This window comes from Enhydra lutris, unplaced genomic scaffold (genome assembly GCF_002288905.1).
Source record: "Enhydra lutris kenyoni isolate GAN:26980312 unplaced genomic scaffold, ASM228890v2 scaffoldscaffold1, whole genome shotgun sequence".
Classification (NCBI taxonomy): domain Eukaryota; kingdom Metazoa; phylum Chordata; class Mammalia; order Carnivora; family Mustelidae; genus Enhydra; species Enhydra lutris.
This window is the reverse complement of record NW_019154085.1, coordinates 45,070,646-45,090,994: the sequence shown is the minus strand read 5'-3', so window position 1 is coordinate 45,090,994 and position 20,349 is coordinate 45,070,646. Positions and strand designations below refer to the sequence as shown.

Sequence of the window (20,349 nt, the reverse complement as noted above, 5' to 3'; positions counted from 1 at the left end):
TCTCTCCGGCTCCCCATGGCCTACTTCCTTCTTCAAGTGCTGTGTTTTGGGGACAAATGGGACCTATGTGGCCACAAGGACATGGGCGGGAGAACACTGTGGGGGGGTGGACTTAAAGTCCCAAGAGGATACTCTGCATGACACACTTGAGACACAGGACCAAACTCTCAGACGCACCAGGATGGCACAGGTCCAAGTCGGAGCCAAGGACCCCGGAGAGCTGCCAGGCATCCCCCATTAATACCAAGCCCACCTCCACACAGGGACCTATCCCACACACGAGGACCAGGTCCAGGGCTTCCAAGGGCACACGGCACTCCTCAGACACCACAGTCTGCCTGCTGAGGTGAACTTCAGATCTCTGTTTACTAGTCAAAGACTGACACAAATGGTGCCCTAAAGAAGGTGACTCTAGGAAGAAGAGCCAGGCCTATGGGGCAAGGGGAAGTGGGAGGCCCTGCAGGACCTCTGGGTATGGGACACAGGAACCTCTCTCTGCACAGAGCAGAGAACGGCCCAGCACCCACAGAGCCTCACAAACTGTGGGTTAGGAGGGGCCTGGAAATCACGTTTCCAGACAGCGCCACTATAAGGATGGGGTGACAGCAATGCAGGACCGGAGCTCGACCCAGGGACAGCACTGCCCCAGGGCCAGAGCAGCTAGCGGCAGAGTCTCTCCTCAACGCCACGCCATCTGGAGTATGCTTGACAGAGCCCAGCATCTGGCAGCCAATGTGCAGCATGGGGCCCTGGATTCCAGACCCTGGGGCTCTCTTCCAAGCTCCTACCATCAGTGTTGGGGGTGCAACTGCTGGATCTCAGGGCCGACACCCAAAGGGAGAGTGTGCACAGCGAACCCCCCTGTCACAGATGGGGTCTCCCACCCTTTGGCAAGGGTTCCTGCCCCCCAGACACTTGGGTCTTCTCTGGACCCTTCACCAGCGCAGCCCCTTTCCAGCAAGGCATGCAGGCCCTCTTTCCCTCGCCCTGGAAACCACACCCCGGGCCACTCATGGGCCATCTCTGGCACAACCCTTGCCCGAAGTACCCCGGAACCTGCCCGTCCCCCCACCCCCCACTCCAGCCCAGACTGCTAAGGCTCCTAAACTAACGTAATGCATATGGGACAAAGCCTCCTGCGGGGGCTTTCCCTGCCCCCACGCCGGGGCGACATCCCTTGAGCCCTGGGCATCCTCCAGGCCGGCTCTGCCCACCAAGGCAAACACACCGACAGGCGCTGGCCCCGGGGTGCCACACGCTGGGCCACCAGGTGCCAGCACCCACCACGACTGCCAGGAGCTCCGGGGCCCAAATGTGTCCTTTCCCACAGTGTTAAGTGCTGGGAACGACGGTGCCAAAAGCAGAATGTCACCTAGGCACAGCTGAAGAAACCCAGAGAATGTTACAGAGAGAAACACTGGGTCAGGACAGTGTTTCCAGCTGCTTCAGAGTCCTCCCTGAACAAAAAATGTGGGGGTGCATGGCTCGGCCCGTGGGCCTCCCCAGAACAGACCCTGAAGCTTGTATCCGGGGCCTCTCACCACTGCCGGGCTTCACACGCGACCTCCACGAGAGCACCGGGGACCTGGGAGGGGCCAGGGCCACCACAGCAGGACTGCATGCCCTACCCTGGCTGACGTAAGACGGCACAAGGGGGTCATTTGCCACATCTGGTCCTGCTGGTGTGAAGAACCAGGGCCTGGACCCCAAGCAGGTCAGAGAGCCGCGGGGACCCCATGGCAGAGAGGTGCCCCCAGCGTGCAAGTGCAGTGGCTTGGTCTCCCTCACCAGGAAAGGGACAAAGACAGGGTGTCCTTCTTACCTTTCTGCTTCACTGCTGGCTCAGGCTCAACATTCTCCCGCCACACACTCGCTGAGTTATCATCTGAAACACTAGCTGAGTTAGTATTAGCTTCTTTTGTTCCTGACAGAAAACAGTGTAAAACGAATCAGGACAATGTCCACGGCAGGCTGGTCCTCTAGGCTTCGACAGCAGAGAGCACGCCTACTTGTCCACGCCTTCCCGCACTGCGAGCTTACACACACCTGACCAAAGAATGTTCCTCCCAGCTGCGGCTGTGGGATCAGAAGAGGAAAGGGGTGCCCGGAACAGGAGAAGGCCCCAGGCCCATCCAGCCCAGGAGCAGGCTGGGATCCCCAAAGCCAAAGCAAACTGGTCCCTCTGCCCCCATTTCCAGAAACTTCCTGACGCTACCTGTCTCCATCCACCACCTCCTCACTGCAGCCAGGCCCAGATGAGAAGCTGCAGATAAGTGACAACTGTAGCAAAGCAGGAGGGAAAGAAAGATTCCTGTGCTACAGTCCACAGTCCTAGACACACTGAAAGCTCCCAAGCCCCCGTGAACTACTAACTAATGTATCAATGTCTATAAAAATCAAAAAAATATCAAATACCAGAGAAATAATACCTTTTTTATATTAAAAATAAAGGAGGGAGCAGGGAGGTGCTAGAGGAAAAGATTTTTAATGTGGTAGGACTCAGGGTAGAAAACTAATCCACCACTAAAGGACCCCCACTCTAAAATTAAACAAGGAGAAGACAAAAATAAAATTCAAAAAATGTTCCCTTTCCTAAAATACAATCTTATAATTTCTTAAAAGTATTCAAATAAACAGTTTATATCAGAATCAACCTATCATTATCAAAGAACTGGATTTATGTAACGGAACTTCACAGAGTAGATGACATAATTTTCTAAGGAAATTTTTTTCAATCTATAAAAATGATCATTTAAACAGTGATTCAAGTAATTATTTATGAAATCTAAGGTAGCCAAAGAATCAATATGAAATAAATTCTAAAACAAATGTAAAAATAAACATAAGCTTGGCAACTGTATTTTAAAAGAAAACATGCAAGAATTTTAGATTGTTACATTTTATTTGCAAGTGTCAAAAATTTCCTACACCGTTCAAAGCCTACCAGCACAATAACTAACTTCCAAATGCAACATCTTCTGTCCAAAGCCCAAGGGGACTGATGACACTCTGCACCATTCCTCTCTTCAAAGGTCTAGTGGCACTTTTTTTTTGAGAGGCCTATGATGGTCGTTTTAACGTCTTTCCTAATATTCTTAAGTAAGCTTTACTAAAACTCCAATTCACACAGAGAAACAGACTATACGTTCTGATAATACCACAATCAATTCCTAATCAGAGGACAGATTAACCAGTCTGCAAAATAACACCTTTAAAGAAAAGAAATAACACACCCTTAAAAAATAAAAATTATTATGAACTGGCAAAAAAATCTGTTGTCCAAATCACCAGGAATGAATGAACCCATCCGGGAAGGGTGTGGTCCCAGCGTCCTGATTTCCTAGCTTGAGCGGGCTCCTCGCCTCTTCAGAGCCTCGGTTTCCCCCAGTTTATGGCGCTCTGGTAATGGGACCGTGTGCTTTATAAAGCAGGGAGCACTGTGCCTGGCCAAGCGCCTGCCTGTCAGTCATCATCCCTGAAACTCACCAGGTAGAGCCCCCCACACCGCCACAAGCCGCTTCCCACTCTGCCTGCATGCTGTGCAAATGCTCACAGCACAGGGCTGCTGAAGACATCCAAGTGTAAACACGAACAGATACCCAGGCCCTACAACAAGGAGCTCCGCCTGGCCCAGCGACCAGTGTGAGCATCCTGTTATGGGACACAGAAGCACTAGTGTAACCAGACAGAACACAAGACAAAGGCACAGCTAGCCTATGTAGGGTCAGAGCGAAGCCAGATGTTCAACCCAAAGCTAATGAGGCCTTTAGATCAAACAGAAACACGGGGAGAAGCAGGGGGAAAGGAATGTCATAAGTGAAGTGACATCACAAGGAAATGGACAAGTGTCCAGAGGGCGGAGCATTCTACAAGGCTGGCCACCTCATCTCTTTCACAGCCAGCGCGCTAGACTAAAAAAGTAAGGCGGGAGCGTACGGGGTCAGGGGACTGTGGAGATTCGACTCATTTAAAAAGTAAAAGAATAAAAAACATACAGTGTGTTCATCTTAATGGAATCCTGTTTTTTGTTTTTTGGGTTTTTTTTAAATAACACTTTGGAAACATGAAGATTTTGACACTACCGGGGTAACAGTAACCCTGCTACAGAGAACCATGTTGGGGCATGTCCCAGCACATCTCTCTTGTTTTCCGAGCTGATGCTTAAGTATTTAAAGTGTTGGGATGTTTAATAGACTTTGAAATCATTCATAAAAATACATGGCTCTAGACAACGCACATATGATGAGACATGAGAACTGCTAAATCTGTGTGAGGGGTCGGAGGGGGTTCAAAGTTCTTCCTACTCCTCTGCATTTTCATAGTAAAAACCTTTACACAACTGGACAAAATGACGTAAGTGACAGAAACCAAGCAAGGTGAAGACATGCGGACGGCACAGCGCTCCAGGAGAACCTGGACCGTCGAACGACTGTAAAAAGAACGAGGCTCATCACGCCACAAGCATTCCAAGATGGAGCAGGGAAGAAGTGGCTCATGTTTGAGAAAGAAATGGGTAATTTCCTTGTTGAGCTCTTCAGTGTCCCTGAAAGAGGAAGCGCACAAGTACTCCTGTGACGGCCCTGCGGCCACCGTCAGGCCCAGGGACAGCGGGGGCACGGTGAGGCTGGTACGCACCAGCTCAAGGTGAAGGGCAAGCAGGGGGAAAGGCTCCCAGACCAGGCCCAGCAGCACTGCACCTGGAAATCACACTCAGTGAGAAACTCCGCAGCTGTGACAATTGCCGACAAACCCCGAATCCCAAAGCCAAATGACTGGCAGCACAGGTGACCTCTGTCACTGGCATGCCAGTGACTGACAGTGACAACAGGGACCCAGGGCCCAAGGCAGTGGCAGGGAGAGGGGAGGAAGCACCAGGGGTCACAGGACCACCAGGACAGGGTGCAGGACTCCACTCTGACCACCAGATGGCACCAGGCTCCATCCGACTTTCCACCCAGAACCACGCTCCCTGAACACTGAGCGGTCAGTAGTGTCTACAAAGTGAGGGTACTTTGGTAGTCCTGGGTACTACAGTAGTAGTTAGTACTACTGTAGTCTGAGTGGCCTCTGCACTTTATTCTGGATCCACGTTACCATCCCAGGATGCGATGCCTCACCCTGACGTGGGGCTTGCAGTCACTAAATTGGGATCCACGAAGCAGATCTGCCAGGCACACATGCGACATGCCAGCCACTTTGTGGACAGACCTCACTGAGTCTCACGGCAGACGTTTAAAGAGCCACTTACCACGAGGTCACTGTGGCTCAGAGGACGTGCCATGAAGCTAGCTCGAGGTCAAGAGGTGGGCAAATGGGAGGCACAGGATCTTCCCACTGGTCTGGGATGTGGGCACATCTGCCCACATGGGCAGCACTACCCAAGCCCCCTCCTGCTGCACAGGGACCACCTGGTACTTCCCCTGCTCAGACTGGACTGGACCAGCCTGCAGCCCAGACAAGGCCCCCCGAGGAGGACTGCACAGTCCTGCACGGTGCAAGCCCGAGGTCAAGTGAGAACTCATCCTCTGCTCCCATTCGGCACCCCCAGTCCCAGTCACCCCACACTGGTCACCACACACCACTAAGGACCTACATAAACCATGAAAGGCTGACCTGCTCAGAATAAGATCAGTGGGGACCACCTCTCAAGAGGCCCACCTTTCCCTGCACCCCTGCTGAGCCCAGGGAACATGGGACAGAGCAGCTGTCTGCCCAAAAACACAGCTGCTCTCCGGGGCCCAACCTCTTAAAGGGAAAGCGTGTGCCCAGAAGATGTGCTTCCCATGATTCTAGCTACAGGCACAGAATTTTTGAAAGTCAAAAAGATACGAGTTCAGCCTAGACAAATTCTTATCTTTTCCTGGAGTCAAGATTTACACTCTTATTTTCCCCTATATGTCACTCAAGATTTTTAGTATTTCTTAAGAATTTAGTTTGACATCACGGCAAATTCTGCTCTTCATCAAGGATCAGCCCATCTGAAATCCCCAGTCCACACGTCTCACTGTTCCAGGGTGGGGATGCACGCATACCCCTTGCACCGCCTGCCACGGGGAACAACCTCCCCAGCGTGCCCTGGCAACCACCTTAAAATCCTTATTATGGGGCATTTTCTTAATACAACACAGCAGAGCAGAATGGGAAAGCTGAAGGACCATTTCTCTCTCTGACCATCTACATCACCGTGCAGAATCCCAGCAGCAAGATAAAGCAAGCATCTTTATCTAGATACGAAAGTAAGTCACACCTAGAAAGGCACGTAAGAGTTAACTAAAACTGAGTTAATCTTTCTCATATAATTTAGGAAATTAAAGCAAGTGGTGTATCAAGTCATTTCTGATCTTCACTATCCTGTGGTTAGAAGAATAAAAAAATATTCTTTTTTTTTATTGGGGCGCCTGGGTGGCTCAGTTGGTTACACCACTGCTTTCGGCTCAGGTCATGATCCCAGAGTCCCGAGATCAGGTCCTGCATCGGGCTCCCAGCTTCATGGGGAGTCTGCTTCTCCCTCTGACCTTCTCCCCTCTCATATTCTCTCTCACACTCCCTCTCTCTCTCTCTCTCTCTCTCTCTCTCTCAAATAAATAAAATCTTAAAATATATATACAATTACGTTGAGAGGTAAATATTTCATATCAAGGTGCTGAGAAATATAAACTAAAGAGTATCTTTTTCTTACCAATTTCTGAAGTCGTAGTTTCCTGATCTGCTTCATGATTTAATCCAGACACTACAGGATCTAACATTTTAGCTGAAATATTATCTTCCTTTCTTCCTGATGTAAAATAGTGACAGATTAAAACACTGCAGAGGTTTTTGCCTATGGGATGCTCTGGTCAGGATAAACGGGTTTACACCAGGCTCACACTACCTGGTCCCCTCCGGGGTCCCAGGACACGCACCTGACCGCCGCTCCTCCCTCACGGGGCTCTCTGACCAGGACCACGTGCTGGACCGCCCCTCACCATGGGTCCTGGCTGGCTCTGGGGCTCACTGTCTTGACGCTCCCCTACACTAACTTCACATGGATCTTAATGTGACAGCAGGAAACACCATCATGGAAAAACCCCCCAACTTCTTTGATTTTACCTTTAGTCACCCCAACTCCCTCCCTGAGGAGCGGGCCTCCAGCTCCACTCTTGTCTGGACACACTGCTGGGCCATGCAGTGGCGGGTGCCTCACATTCCACGTGTGAGAATTCCTGGCACTGCCCCCCAGCCCAGCAACAGGCTTCCCCCAAAGCTTTTGCACTCCAGCGAGAGCACCGCCTGGGTGCCCAGACCCCTCCATGGGTCTTCTCGCTGTGCCCTCTCCTCTAACAAGGGCCACCTAGTCACAGCGACTCCGTCATCCCTTCCATTGAGCACATCCTCAGCAGTGACGCTCAGGTCCCGGCCGTCAGTCTCACTGGGACACGAACTGCTGTCCGGCCTCTATGCCTCCACATTCTGAAAAGGGGATGCTTCTAACACCTGTCCAGTCATGCCTCAGTCCTACTTACTGTCCTCCGAAGATGTCTACTCACGCTCACTACAAAACTCTCAGCCTGCGTGGCCCAACGCCTCGGGCCTGCCTATTCCTGCAGACCCTATTGCTTTGCCTCCGCGCCCAGCCTCACTGCCAGGCCTCCTGCCCTCCAACAGGCAAGGGTGTCCCCAGCTCAGGGCCTCTGCCCCAGCCTGGACACTCACAGGTCCTCCTTCCCCCAGTCAACTCTCTGTCCAGACGTCCCCTCCCCAGAGCCTCTCCGCCTGTGCACCCGCCCCTACATTTGACATCAGAAGACTCGTTGCTAACGTGGAAGGGCACACCCTGTGGTCTCCTGATTATCTGTCCGGTCCCTCCACACTGTGCACTCAAAAGGGCAGGTCCTCCATCAATATCCGCGGAACAAAGAAGGGCAGACCCGAGTACACAATCCCACCCGTGACTGATCCATGCTAGGCTGGTGGCTGGGGTGGCCCCGCGACTCAACGGGCAACGCTCACGGCCCTTCTGCCCCAGCTCCGCTCTGGGCCCAAGCCCCACATCCAGCAGGGCACCCCCCACAGGGCTCCACCTGCTCGGTGGTCAAAGGGAAGCAAGGAGCCGACTCCCCAACAGTCGCAGCCCCCACTGGGGCCTGCATCGTCTTACCAAGCTGCTTCACGGTGTGCTCCTTCTTAGCTTTGCTGTAGGAAGAGTTATGTTCTTTTTCAGGGGAAAGACTATTTTCACTGGCTCTAGAGCCCCTTCTTCCTGATACGAAATTGCATAATGAAAGTACATATTAAGCTTAATTCATAATGCTGTACAGTATACTCATTCTTAGTACCTTATTCTGCTATAATTGCCACTTAACAACAAATCGAAAGTATTGTACTTTTGAGAAGAATGTTTTTTGGATTCTATAGAGATCCTAGAATAGCTTTAAGATTCTAAATATGTTTAACAAACAGGATACCCCACACTCCAGTAAAAGCAAGGCTGATCCTCTCGGGCCGCGGGGTGCCTCCCCCTCCTGCCAGATGCTGGACAGTCACCCAAATGCGACCCATTAAAGTGAGGCAGAAGGTCAGGGTGGAGCACGGGCTGTGCTGGGTGCAGCCGCATGGTGAGGTCTGCGCCCAGCTCGCCAGCGGGGCGAGCCATCAGCTTGTCGGCTCAGGAAGGCTAGTATCAGGAAGCCTGCAAATCTCGGTGATCATCTCTCTTAGTGGCCACAGAAAAGGAGCCCGTGGGCAACCCGCTCGCCAGCAAACTCAGATGCACATGCCAAGATACTAGAAGAGCAGACAATAGCAACTGTCCGCTTACCAAAAAACACAATTCAACAGAAGAGCTGCGGGCTACAATTGAACACAAGGCGAGGTCTGCAGTGCAGGGACCACAGTTCATGACGCTTCTACACTCCAGCAGTCAACAGAGAAATGGACAAGGAGAAGGAGATGCCACTTTGAAACCAACCAAAAACAAACTGTCATGATCCATGACAAACAGACACAGCCCCACACGTGCACAGGGAGACGCCCATACTAACTTGGGGTCAGAAATATCTAATATTCCCCAAATCCAGAAAGCGTAAGTTTAACATGGGTCTGACACAAACCTGACCAGTTTATTAGTTCTGTTTATGGGAGGGGAGATTCTTTGGCTCAATGGTTTTAAAATAATCTAGAAGAATAAACACATAAAATGGCTTCAAATTAATGATTCTGGAACACCTGGTGAGTTACTCTGAAAAAATAAATGTCACCTTATAGCATGAATTAAAATAATAAATAACTAAAAAGATTAAATACAAAAATGCATGACAAAACACAAATCTTCATCTCTCAAATCTCTGGATAAACCACCAAAAAAAAAGACTGGTCACTTCCAGTGCATAAAAATTAAACACTCAGGCAAGTCAGGAACTAACATAATGAGTAGAAATGAACTTGGGGGTGGAGGGAACACTCATGTAAAAACTGGCAGATGTTCTTAACATACAGTGAGCTTATGCAAATTAAGAATAACACTGCAAGGGCCAGCACAGCAGTGAGGAGCCCTGCAAAGGAGAGACAAGCCCGAGGAGTCAATAAAAATTACGAACACACATAAAAATACACAATTTCCCTAGGAATTCAAAAGAGCTAACACCACTCATTTTTCACCTCCCCGACTCAGCAAGCCTTGGAAGCCGTGGGAAAGGCATAGGGCAGAGGGCTCGGTCAGCGTACCCCACAGCCGACACAGCCAACGTCCCTGCCCTCTGTGCCAGGCCTCCCTGGGGAACCTGTCCCTGGAGATTGCCCGCAGAGGGAAAAGCTCATGAAAGCATCATGTACTATTCTGAAGGAGAAATTCCAACCATGGTTCTCCTGCCATGCTGCTTTAACAGTTTAGAAAAAGGGCCCCATTTCAGATATTACCACTGCTCAGAGTAACCTCACGCTTCATCTGAAAACCTGCAACAGCACTGGCCCCCGGGCAGCACTTACCTGCCCTGGACGGACCCTCCTGTCCTACGTGCTGGTTGGGCTGAACCGGTGCGACCCTCAGGCAAACCCCCGGCCAGGCCTGCTCACTTCAACCTCAGCTCTTAGGAGCACAACTCCCAGGAGAGGGGGCCTGCTGTTTTGAAATGCAGGAACATCACCTACAAGTGATCCCCCCACCCCAAGTCCTTGCTGGCCACTGAGTCAGGACTGCACTGAGCCACCACTTCCAAGACACGAGTCAACGAAACAAGGGTGACTGATAGCTATTTCTGGAAAGTTACAGTTCGATCACATCTTTTAGATCGTGACAGATCTCCAGCAAAGAGGTGGTACTCTGCCGCTGGTGTCATGCGCTCACACACGTACACATGCACGCACGTGGGTGTGTGTGTATGCATGTGAGAGAGAGAGCAAGAAAGAGAGACATATCTTCATCCTTTTCACATAGTCTTTGCTCCCCCCGATGGCAGATCTGCATTCTGACCACAGCGTGGTTTTTCTACCAGATACTATGATTAATACCCGTATTTTCAGCTCCTTATATGATAAATCCTCAGTACCTTCCACTGCATTTTTGGATCGCCGTTTTGATGCTTTCGTTGCCACTGACCTGGGCGCTCTAGTGGAAATCTCGGTCTTAAAGAAAGGAGAACAGACAGAATTAGTTGAGGCACGACACACAGTGCATCGAGATTTACTAGGCAGACGCTGCTCGAGGAAGAACAAAGAGGCAACAGGACACACCAACCACTAACTCCGCACAGCTCAGCAGCCCAGACCTGAGGGTGAACAGAGGACACTCAGGCCTCCCTTATTCTAAGTTCAGAAATCCTTCTTTCTGCAAAGCTCTCTAAAGCCCAGCAACCCGCCAACCACACTGAGTATGGTCTTACCGGATATGTTTATGAGGACCCCATCTCCCTTGCTATCTGCTCATTATTCGCATGTATCGGGACAGCTCTGGGTGCAAACACACACGTGTTCAAACCGAGCACACAGCAGCCCTAAGGTTTTGCTCAGCCTGCCATGACGCCCTCCTAACCGGCCTCCCAGCCTCTGTGCCACACCCGGTCCACCTTCCCTGCAGCTGCCTGGACACGTCCCCAGAAGTGCAAAGTGCTTTAGGGAAGTTGGCCTGAGTCGAACCTCCAGGGAGACGATCTGCTCTAGCCACAGGACATGCGCCATCAGACCTCACAGAGGCAAAACAGAACTCGGAGGGATCCCTCCGGCAGCCTAGCTGTCCCAGCCTGCCTGGAGACTGGATCCTCACCCAGACCCTCTCCCAAATGACTCCCGCATCCCTCTGTACCCCACGTCACACCCGTCAAATAAGTACATAAGGGAAGCCCAGAGCCCAGCATAGAAGTTAGGGCTCATGCAAGAGCCTGCACCACATCCCCCCCACCCCAGGGTCCCCACAGACTAGAGGAGACCATAGCATGATGTCACCACGTCAACGGTGCTTGTCTCGTTCAGGTTCATGTCTCTGGAAGTTATTCTTCAAAGTTTACCTCTGTCTCAGCTTTGGAGTCTTTCAAAGATCCATCTGGCATCTTTTTGGACACCTCCCCTGAGCTCGAGGACTGTTAAGAAAAACTTTCATCATATTCTTAGAATGACTCAAATCTGTGACACCTAAAACCACATCGAGGTGCAAGATGTTTCTTGCTGAGCAGCAGTAAGAGCACCCTTCCCTTACAAGCATCCGTCCCCCTCCAGGCCTGAGCGTCCGCAGCTGGTATGCGGCCTGCTTCTGCAAGGGCCGTCCGGATCACTCCCAGGGGGGCAGGCCAGGGTCAAGGGGGTTGGGGCAGCACCTCCCAGGAAACTCTGGGACAGCGGGACCCGTGGGATGCCCACGCCAGGCCAAATCTCTTGGACACGCCCCCGTAAAACAGGTGGAAATCTGGAAACAGGGGAAGGAGTGAACAAGAGAAACTGCCAGCCACCAGGAAACACAGCCACAGCTCATTATGGGGCGGGGGGAGGGGGCAACTTTCCAACAGAGGGTTTTTGTCAAGCAAAAGCTTCAGACTCTCCATCAGGAAATATTCCCAAAGGGAAGTACAGGGCACCCACAAGCCCCAGCTCAGAGCCACAGTCAAGTCTCTGACCAACACGTCCTGACGTAAGGCCTAGAAGAGACTAGGCCGCGGACCCTGTGCCCGGTGGAGACTGAAAAACAAGGGATGACCGTCAAGCTCAACGATGGTTCTGAAACTTCCTGCTGGAGGCACCAGGCTCTGCGCAGCCCAGCCTGCTGTCCCCTTAGGGTGAGGGGCACCGCACCACCAGCCAGACAGCTGGTCCTTTACCACAGGAGTCATGAGTGCTGCACAGGCCCCGCCCCTCCCCAAGCTGCTGACCTTGAATCTGTCCAGACCTCCACTCCCTCCTTCCTGGCAGCTGGAGACCAAGAGACTTTCACACAACCCTCCAGAGACACTCTGTAACACACTGTCCCCATGAGAACAGCCATGTGCAGGGCCAGCCCCTAACAGAGACCTGAACCACCTATAATGAACCCAAAAGTAACTTGCACATTTAGAAAACACGGCAACCGAACAAAATTTCTGGCTAACCACAATTTACCTGAAAATTTAATTAAGCAAAAATTACAGTAATCGGAGATCTTGTATGTATCTGCTGGCACCCACAAGACCTAGAGAGGAGCCCTGAGGCTCTGTACATTAAGCCACGCCCAGGAGCACATACACAACCAAGGCAGCTTGGAAGGACTGCTCCTGTAGCTACAGGGTGGGCCCCCCATCTTCAAAAAGCACCCAGACGCACACATGCAGCCAGAGGCTCAGAGCCCCTGCAAAACTGGTGTCAGTCTGGGTTTCTACTGGGAATGCCTGAGTGGCATCATTTTACCGTAGCGCTGGAGAGAAGCAGAGTCCCCATCGCACTGCGACAAAGATAGGAAACACCTTTGAGAATAACACAAACTCTGTCTTAAAGACAAAGGTTTTCAAGCAGGACTTTACCTTTTTCTCGGGTTTGTCATGCTCTCTGCTCTTCTCCCTGTCAGGGTCCCTGGAGCGCTCCCCATCCTTCAGCTTCCGCCTGTCCCTGTCCCTGTCCCTGTCCCGGGCCTTGTCTCGCTCACGCTCTCTCTCCCGGTCTTTCCACCTCTCTTTCTCCTTTCCTCCCTCATTCCTTCTCTCTCTCTCATGGTCCAGATCTTTGTCGCGGTCTCTGTTGCCTCGGTCTCTGTCCTGCTTGGCCCGGTTTCTGGCTCGTTCTCTCTCCCCATCCCGGTGCTTGTCTCGTTCAGGATCTTTATGTCTCTCACGGTCGTTCTCCTTCGTCTTCTCCTTCTCTTTGTCCTTCTCTCTTGCTTTGCTTTCTTCCTTCACTTCTTCTTTCTGTTTCCGATCTCTGCTTGTACTCCTCTCATTTATTTCAGAGTTCCTTTTATCCTGAAAAGAAGGTCAAACAACAATATCACTTATAAATGTCTTTACCTGAACTCTAGAAAGACTCATTATTTTCAAATATGTGCAACCTGCATCTCACCTCTTTATCTTTATGAACTCTGGGCTCTTCTTCTTGTGCATTCTTATTGTCCAATTCCTGAGATTTTGACATCAGTGAGGACCTTCCCTTCAGATCCCCCTTCTCTCCAGCTAACACTCTCTTCACTGCCTCATCGCTGGAGAGCTTGTGGTCCAAATGGGAGGAAATGGAACACAAGGTGAAAACGAGATCAGCACAAGAGACTAATGCAAGTGTCCACATTCGTGGACAGTTCACTAAACACGTTAAACATGTGGATGTGAAAGTCAAATGATAAGCTACTAGAAGGAAATGCTGTTATCAGTCACCAAGTATACCACTCCAGACATGACCAGAAGAGTTGACCCAAGCTAAGCGAATCCCACTTCAACCCCCCCAAACTGGCTCAAGTGTAGACATGCATGTCATTGGAGGACAACACGGCTACCGCGCATGACTCCACAGATGCCACATGGTTCCCACAGGATCGCAAAGGCCCAGCACTGAAAGGGTCTCCCGGAATGATCTGACTCAAGCTCGACTGAACCCCAAAACCTTCCCACGGCCTCCCTGACTCCACGCAGAAGCTTCCAACACCTCCGGGCAGGCATCCCTCTCACTGACATGCTCACTCGCTCCCCAAGGATACACGGAGCGACCATCACACCAGGCACCAGATGTCATGCTGAGGACACACTGGGTTTCGGAGGAGAGGACAGAGGCAGCAGCTAAACAGCAGTGTGCCTACCCAGCCTGGGAGAGAGGAAAGGCCAGGGCTCCAGGAAACAACCTATCCACCACCACAGCCAGACGAAGAAACGAAAGGCCTGACCAAGGCCAGGGACCTCAGCGTCCAGGCGTGGATGTGGGAGCTGAGAGAGGAGGGGAGGGAGTAGCAGCAGCTCAAGGACCCTAGTGAGCCAGGTCACAGAGCTGGCTGTGCCCACAGGCAACAGGAAGCTGGCAAAGGATTAAGCAGGGAATATGGAAGTCAAAAGTGTTTTGAAAAAGAAGTAACAGGAAGGACACAGGGGTGGGGACTGGGGACAAAGTCAGGGCACGGGCGAAATCAGTTGTGTGCCTCCGAACCTGAGATCTTGACGCAGATCAGGGTGAGACGCACTGGAGGCCTCCTTGATGCCACCAGCTCCCATCCCCATCCCCACCCCCACCCCTGCAATGCAGGCTGAAACCCACCCTCTTGCCTATTTTGGAAACGTGGAAGGTTAGCCCCAGCCCACAACCCATCAGGTACATGAAGGGCCGGATTAGCTCTGTCCTCCGACTTAGATCCCACAAAGAAGAAGGCCCTGGAGATGCCCAGCTGGCATTGCCAAGCCGAGATGCCCTCTGGTGTCCCTAGTAAGCATGGCCTGGGCTGGATCTAAGCAGAGAGGCCAAGTCTCCAACCCACAATGAGGATCTCAGGAAGTAGCGAATCAGTCCCTATGTAGTGACACCGGCTTTCTCTGAAGGAAGCGCAGCTCTGCTGTTAGTAGCCAGAAGGGAGAGGATCGGAAAAACAGAGGGCAGAGGGGAGAGAAAAGAGAGGAAGGAAGGAATGGAAGGAAAGAAGCAGACACCAGAGGCTGCAAAGGCAGACAGAGTTCAGGGCCATGCTATAAGCCCCGAGGAAGCAGCCCAGCAAGTCATCCAGCCCCCAGCCCCTGCCCTGGAAGGAGGCTCTAAAGGAGAAAGCCGGCAGGGCTTGGCCGCTGGGCACGCCACCCCGACCCCAAGAGCCAGTGTCCCTGAAGTTCCCTCATTCATACTTAGCACCTGAAGAACCTGGTATGGCAGACCTTTGTTTCACTGTATAGTTTTGACTCAGTCCTCCCGGAACTCTGAGGCTCCAAAGCACTGCACTTGGCAGACACCACCCAGGGCTCCCTCCTGAGACCCTGCCCCCGGCCCTGCGGGCACCTGTCACCCCGCCTTGTCTCTCAGGACTGCTGCATCTGCGCTCCGGCCCCTCCGCGTTACCTTGCTGAGGCAGCACCTGCCGATTCTCTGCAGCAGCTCGTTTGTTCTTTCAGGCTCGTGCCCGGCCACGATCCGCGCTGGCTTTGCTGACAGTGGCTCTCCCGAAACCATCACCACCACGTCTATGGCCTTCTGAAGGAAGCTAATTTTTGCATCTTTATCCTGAAAGATTTCCATTTAAAATGCAAATGAAAAGCCCATCCAAGAAAGTCTCCATCATTTTCAGTTTGCTAAACAGGCACACTTACTATTTAAAGCAGGTCAGATATGGAAATATTCACTCTTCGTAACAAAAGAAAAACAAATAAAGCATTTAGTTTGAGGTGGGAGGCTAGCAGGGACCTTTAAAACACTAGTTCCCTTTCTCAGTGGATAAAATTAGCAGGATATGCAGCTGTCAAGAATAAGAAAATGAAATGAGAAAGAGTACAGCACAATTCACGAATTAATCGACCTTGTATTTCAACACCCATCAGCATACAAACGATACACATCCACTGTTAGGACGAGGGGTGCCCCCCACCCCCCGGCCTACCTTAACATTATCGGACTTCATCTCAGCGTCTGTGTAGAGGCCCTTCATGAAACCGGTCATCCTAATCACCTTCAAAAGATCAAGGCCGTGGTCAGCACCTATCACGGCAGCCTCTGTGTCAGCCTCAGCCCCAGAACCACACACTGTCAGAGCTGCCGGAGTCTGTCCATATCCAGGATTTAACTCCCTCCCATGTAACTCAGCCAGCTTTTGAGTGCCTACTGTCCGGGAGACCTTACACAGGCGGAACCCAGCCTGGGAGTGTGGACGGGTAAACACTGCAACAGACCTGCAGAGTGCTGAGGGAGCACAGGATCAGTCCCTGGTCCGAACACAGGAGGGGCCAGGGTGTCAGGGGAAGTTTCCCGGAAGACGCTGGATCTACACTGAGCCCAAGGGCTGAGTGGCAGGCGGGGGTGTTTAGGACCCATATGCCAGGCTAAACAATCCCTACAAAAGGTCCTGGGCCCAGAAGGTCCTGTTCAAGAGAGCAGAACAAGTTCAGCGCAGGAGGAGTCTAAGGCCAGAGTCTGGCAGGGCCGGTGTCAGGCAGGGCCTGATCCAGATGGCTGTCAAAGCCACCAAGAATACGGACTTTCACCTAGGACCCCGAGGAGGCCCTGAAAGGTTCAGAGGCAGGGGGATAGCATCTTACGAGGGTCACTCAGGCCCAAGGGCGAGAATGGACTTTGGAAAGAACAGGAATCTCTCAGCCTGGGTTTTGAGCCTGGACGGAAAGGTCTTTCTTCTCACTCACTTTACTACAACAGGGGGATGCTCTGTGCAATTGTCACTTTTGTTTTCTCCCTTCCTGTCCCTCCCCTCAGTCAACCTGTAGCTCCCCATTACCCTGAACCAGCTTTAGGGGTGGTGATTTTCCCTGTTCCTCCCCATGCCCACAGATAGCCAGGCTCCTCGTTCTCTCAGACCAGGGCTTTTCAAAATGCAAGCGGTCCCTGTAAAGTCAACAAAATGAGTAGCAACAAGCTTTTTTCTTTTCTTTTCTTTTCTTTTTCTTTTTTCAAAAAATAAACCAGAAAGGAAAGTGCCAGCTGCCCTGTATGCAGGAAGTATGAATATACCTACATGTGTGTGTTGTGGGTGGAATTAAAGCACATGTATTCATGCAAGTCATGTTCGTTGGAAAATGGACAGTCCCATGCTAACATGAGGCAATTTCTCTGAGACCAAGCACACCTCACTAGTAAGCTGGCTCTCACTCTCATCAACTACCTAAGAGCCGTGCTATCACTTCTCCTGAGAAGACAGATGGAATATTAAGAGTATCCTACACTTAATACTCCTAGAGCCTTTTCATTTTGTCTCTTCTGAGGTTTTCCTACATTGCTGGCAAGCAAAGGGACCAGAAACATTAACCTTACAAGATCAATGCTTTGATTTATGAAAGAAACAGTTTAGCTGTGGCTAAATTACTAATGTGGTGACTTGTGAAAACAACAGTCAGAGTTAAGATTTTCAGGAGTCTCTTTACCTCTTACATGAAAATGCTTTCCAATAATGTCGATCATTCTAAAATCCTTAACAAGCAGGTGACAATTAATGTATTTACCTTTCCATAAGCAGAGAAATTCATTTCAGCATTAGATTAGGAAAAAACCATGAAAGAAAAGCAGACCACTTGTTCTTAACTGCCTCCACACAACCTGGCTGCTGGTTCACCAAGTCAGTTCCTGCCTGAATGTCCCTCCCCCTTCCCCATTTCGAGGCACTCTGACGTTGCAGGAGCCCAGTGCCACACCAAGACCCACAGGAGGAGGCCTATCCCCGCCGCCTGTCCTCCAGCTCTCCACTTCAGTGGGGAGACAGGACTAACAGAAGATAAAAGCGTGAGGGTATGGTAAGTGCTGCAGTCACTGCTAACTCACTTCTTCCCTTCCGGGTTCAAGGGCACTACCTGCCTACTTCGAAAGTAATGCAGCACACAGCTGTGTTCCTTCCCCAAACACCATCTAGTGACAGGTGGAAGTGTTGCCCCAGCTACAGGAGGCTAGACAAGACAGCGCTGGGATGTGTGTGGGATTCCAGAGAGTTCTAAGCACAGTTAGGGTTTTCAACACAGAGGCACACATTATAAACTAAGTAGAGGCAGCAAATGATAAAGCAAAGCTTGTGGAGAATAATACACCCAACCTGTTAGCAAGAGTAAGAAATGAAGTTTAAGGACCAATATGTGGAACCCCTGGAAATCTGCAAGTTCAGCCTGATTCCTAACTCCCAGAGACCAGAGACCACGCCCAAGTCCCTGAGTTCAATGCTCTTAAGTGCACCATGGAGATGAGTTACCAGGAGCCTAGACAGCCTCCTTCAACAAAGAATGTGTGCTGTGCACCTTCTGTGTACCTTACCCAGTTCAGCTAATCCAGGATATGGCAACAAACAAGTAAAGTCTCCATCAGCCAGTAATTCACCTTCCACTGGGAAAAAGTTACAGACAACCAATCTCAACGGAGGTGAAGCTGTGCCCTTCAACAGCCAACATCAACCTGCTCTCGTACAGTTTTCCCCTGTGGGTCTCACTACAACCACGTTCAGCAAGTTTATCCACAAGTATTTATTAAACATCCTAAACATGATCACCATGGACAGAAGTGTGCAGAAAAACTGAGGATATGAGGATAAAAAAATAAATCACTTAATTCCCCCAACGATTTTTGATCACCTCTCATGAGCTAGGCACTGAAGGGGGGAAAAGAATCCCAGAAACGACTCTGCCAGGCACGGTGTTAGAAGAGTGCTAACAGGTACAAGGGTAGTCTGGAAAGAAAGAATGCTCAAGGAACCAGAAGAGCCGGCCCAGGAGAAGGGGTGAGAAGGGGAGAGCAGAGATGAGGGCAAGGAACTCAGTACAGTGGCACCACAGAACTGGGCCTAGTGGATGCTCCTCTGGCAGGACCTGCGATAGGCTATAGGAGGTCCGACTTTGACGTCAGTCCTGATTCTGGCCCCGGCCGGGCCTGCACCCCGCAACTGGGCCCTGACCTCCACTCCCGGCTCGGACCCCAGCCCGCACCCCACACTTGGGCCCTGACTCCCGGCCCTGACCCCCCCCCCCGGGCTCGCCCTGCCCCAGGACGTCTACCCTTGCCCCCCCCCCGCCCGCTCCTGGGCCCTGACCCGCACCTGGGGGTCCATTCCGGCCCGCACTTGGGTCCTGAATTCCGGCCCTGACCCCCACCCCGGGGCCCCGACCCTCAGCCCGCACCCCGGCCCCCGGCCCGCAACTGGGCCCCGACCCCCACCCGGGTCCCGACCTGCACCTGCACTGGCCCGTGCCTGGGTCCCGACCCCCACCCGGGACGCTGACCCCCGGCCCGCACCCGGCCCCCGGCCCCCGACCCGGCACCCACCTCCGTGATGATGTCGTGCAGGTAGCGGAACGGGGGCTTGCTCAGCAGCTTCTCCGTCAGCGGCGGCCTCCGGATCACCTTCCCCAGGGCCTCCTGCGTCCGCTTCACCACCGCGGCGTTCATGGCGGCGCCGCCCGCGCCCGCGCCCCCGCCGGCCAGCCGAGCCTAAGCCGTGCTCCCCGGCCGCCGCCGGCCCCGCCGCCGCCGCCCGCTCGGGCCTCGACGCGCCGCTCGGGCTCCCATCCCACAGTGCACCGGAGTCGGCCGCGGCGCATGCGCGGGGCGCCGGCCCCCGTCGCCAGGACATCGCGACCTTAGCAACGGACGCGCGGCGGCTCCCCGCCCCGCCCCTGCCGGCAGCGCGCTGAGAGAGGTTTGTACCCAAGGTCCTGCCGGCGCCTGGCAACCGGGACCAAGCCACGCCCTTATTCATCTACCAGGTGTCGCTGATTCCGGGCACCTGTCTTCCACCCACCGGGCACAGGCTCGCCGCGGAATTCCTTCTGGCGATTTGGAGGCTTTATGACCTGTTTTTCGTTCTTTTTTTATAAAAAGGTGCCGATTGCCCCTGCATCTTCAAATCTTTTTTTATGACAAATAATTGAGAGAGGGGACATTATTTTCAAGTGTACGACATAATTATTTGATCTTTGTGAATATTGCAAAATGACCACAATGAGTCTAGTTAACATCCACCACCATAGTTACAAAAAGTTTTTATTGTAATGAGAACTTTTAAGATGTAGTCTTAGCACCTTTCAAATATGTGACACAATATTGTTAACTACAGTCATCTTGCTGCATATCTCCATGACTGACTTTATAACTGAAAATTTACACCTTTTGACCCCTTTCATCCATTTCGTTCTTGTAATGGTATCTTTATAACTTATTAACATTTATTTTTACCGTTTTCAACGCTCTTCATTCTTTGCATAGACTCGAATTTCCATGTGGTATCATGTTCCTCTTGTCTGAAGAACTTCCTTTACTAAT

General features: G+C 51.8%; 1 protein-coding gene across 4 annotated transcripts in view; it reads right to left on the bottom strand.

Moving 5' to 3' along the window:
• The window catches only part of LOC111153746 (TRAF3 interacting protein 1), a 59,587-nt gene extending 40,105 nt beyond the window's left edge, over window positions 1-19,482 (bottom strand). For 2 of the 4 annotated variants that reach the window (XM_022513079.1, XM_022513156.1), the window contains exons 1-8: window positions 19,354-19,482; window positions 15,986-16,054; window positions 15,451-15,612; window positions 13,489-13,632; window positions 12,957-13,391; window positions 11,478-11,549; window positions 10,524-10,599; window positions 1,823-1,924 (exon numbers count right to left, since the gene is read on the bottom strand). In XM_022513079.1, coding sequence (XP_022368787.1) covers window positions 1,823-1,924; window positions 10,524-10,599; window positions 11,478-11,549; window positions 12,957-13,391; window positions 13,489-13,632; window positions 15,451-15,612; window positions 15,986-16,054; window positions 19,354-19,476 — 1,183 coding nt within the window. In that variant the 5' untranslated portion in view covers window positions 19,477-19,482. Of the gene's footprint in view, window positions 1-1,822; window positions 1,925-6,679; window positions 6,776-10,523; window positions 10,600-11,477; window positions 11,550-12,956; window positions 13,392-13,488; window positions 13,633-15,450; window positions 15,613-15,985; window positions 16,055-19,353 lie in introns of all 4 variants that reach the window. The other 2 variants (XM_022512996.1, XM_022513239.1) reach the window with 2 other exon arrangements.
• Between the last annotated feature and the right edge of the window lie 867 nt (window positions 19,483-20,349).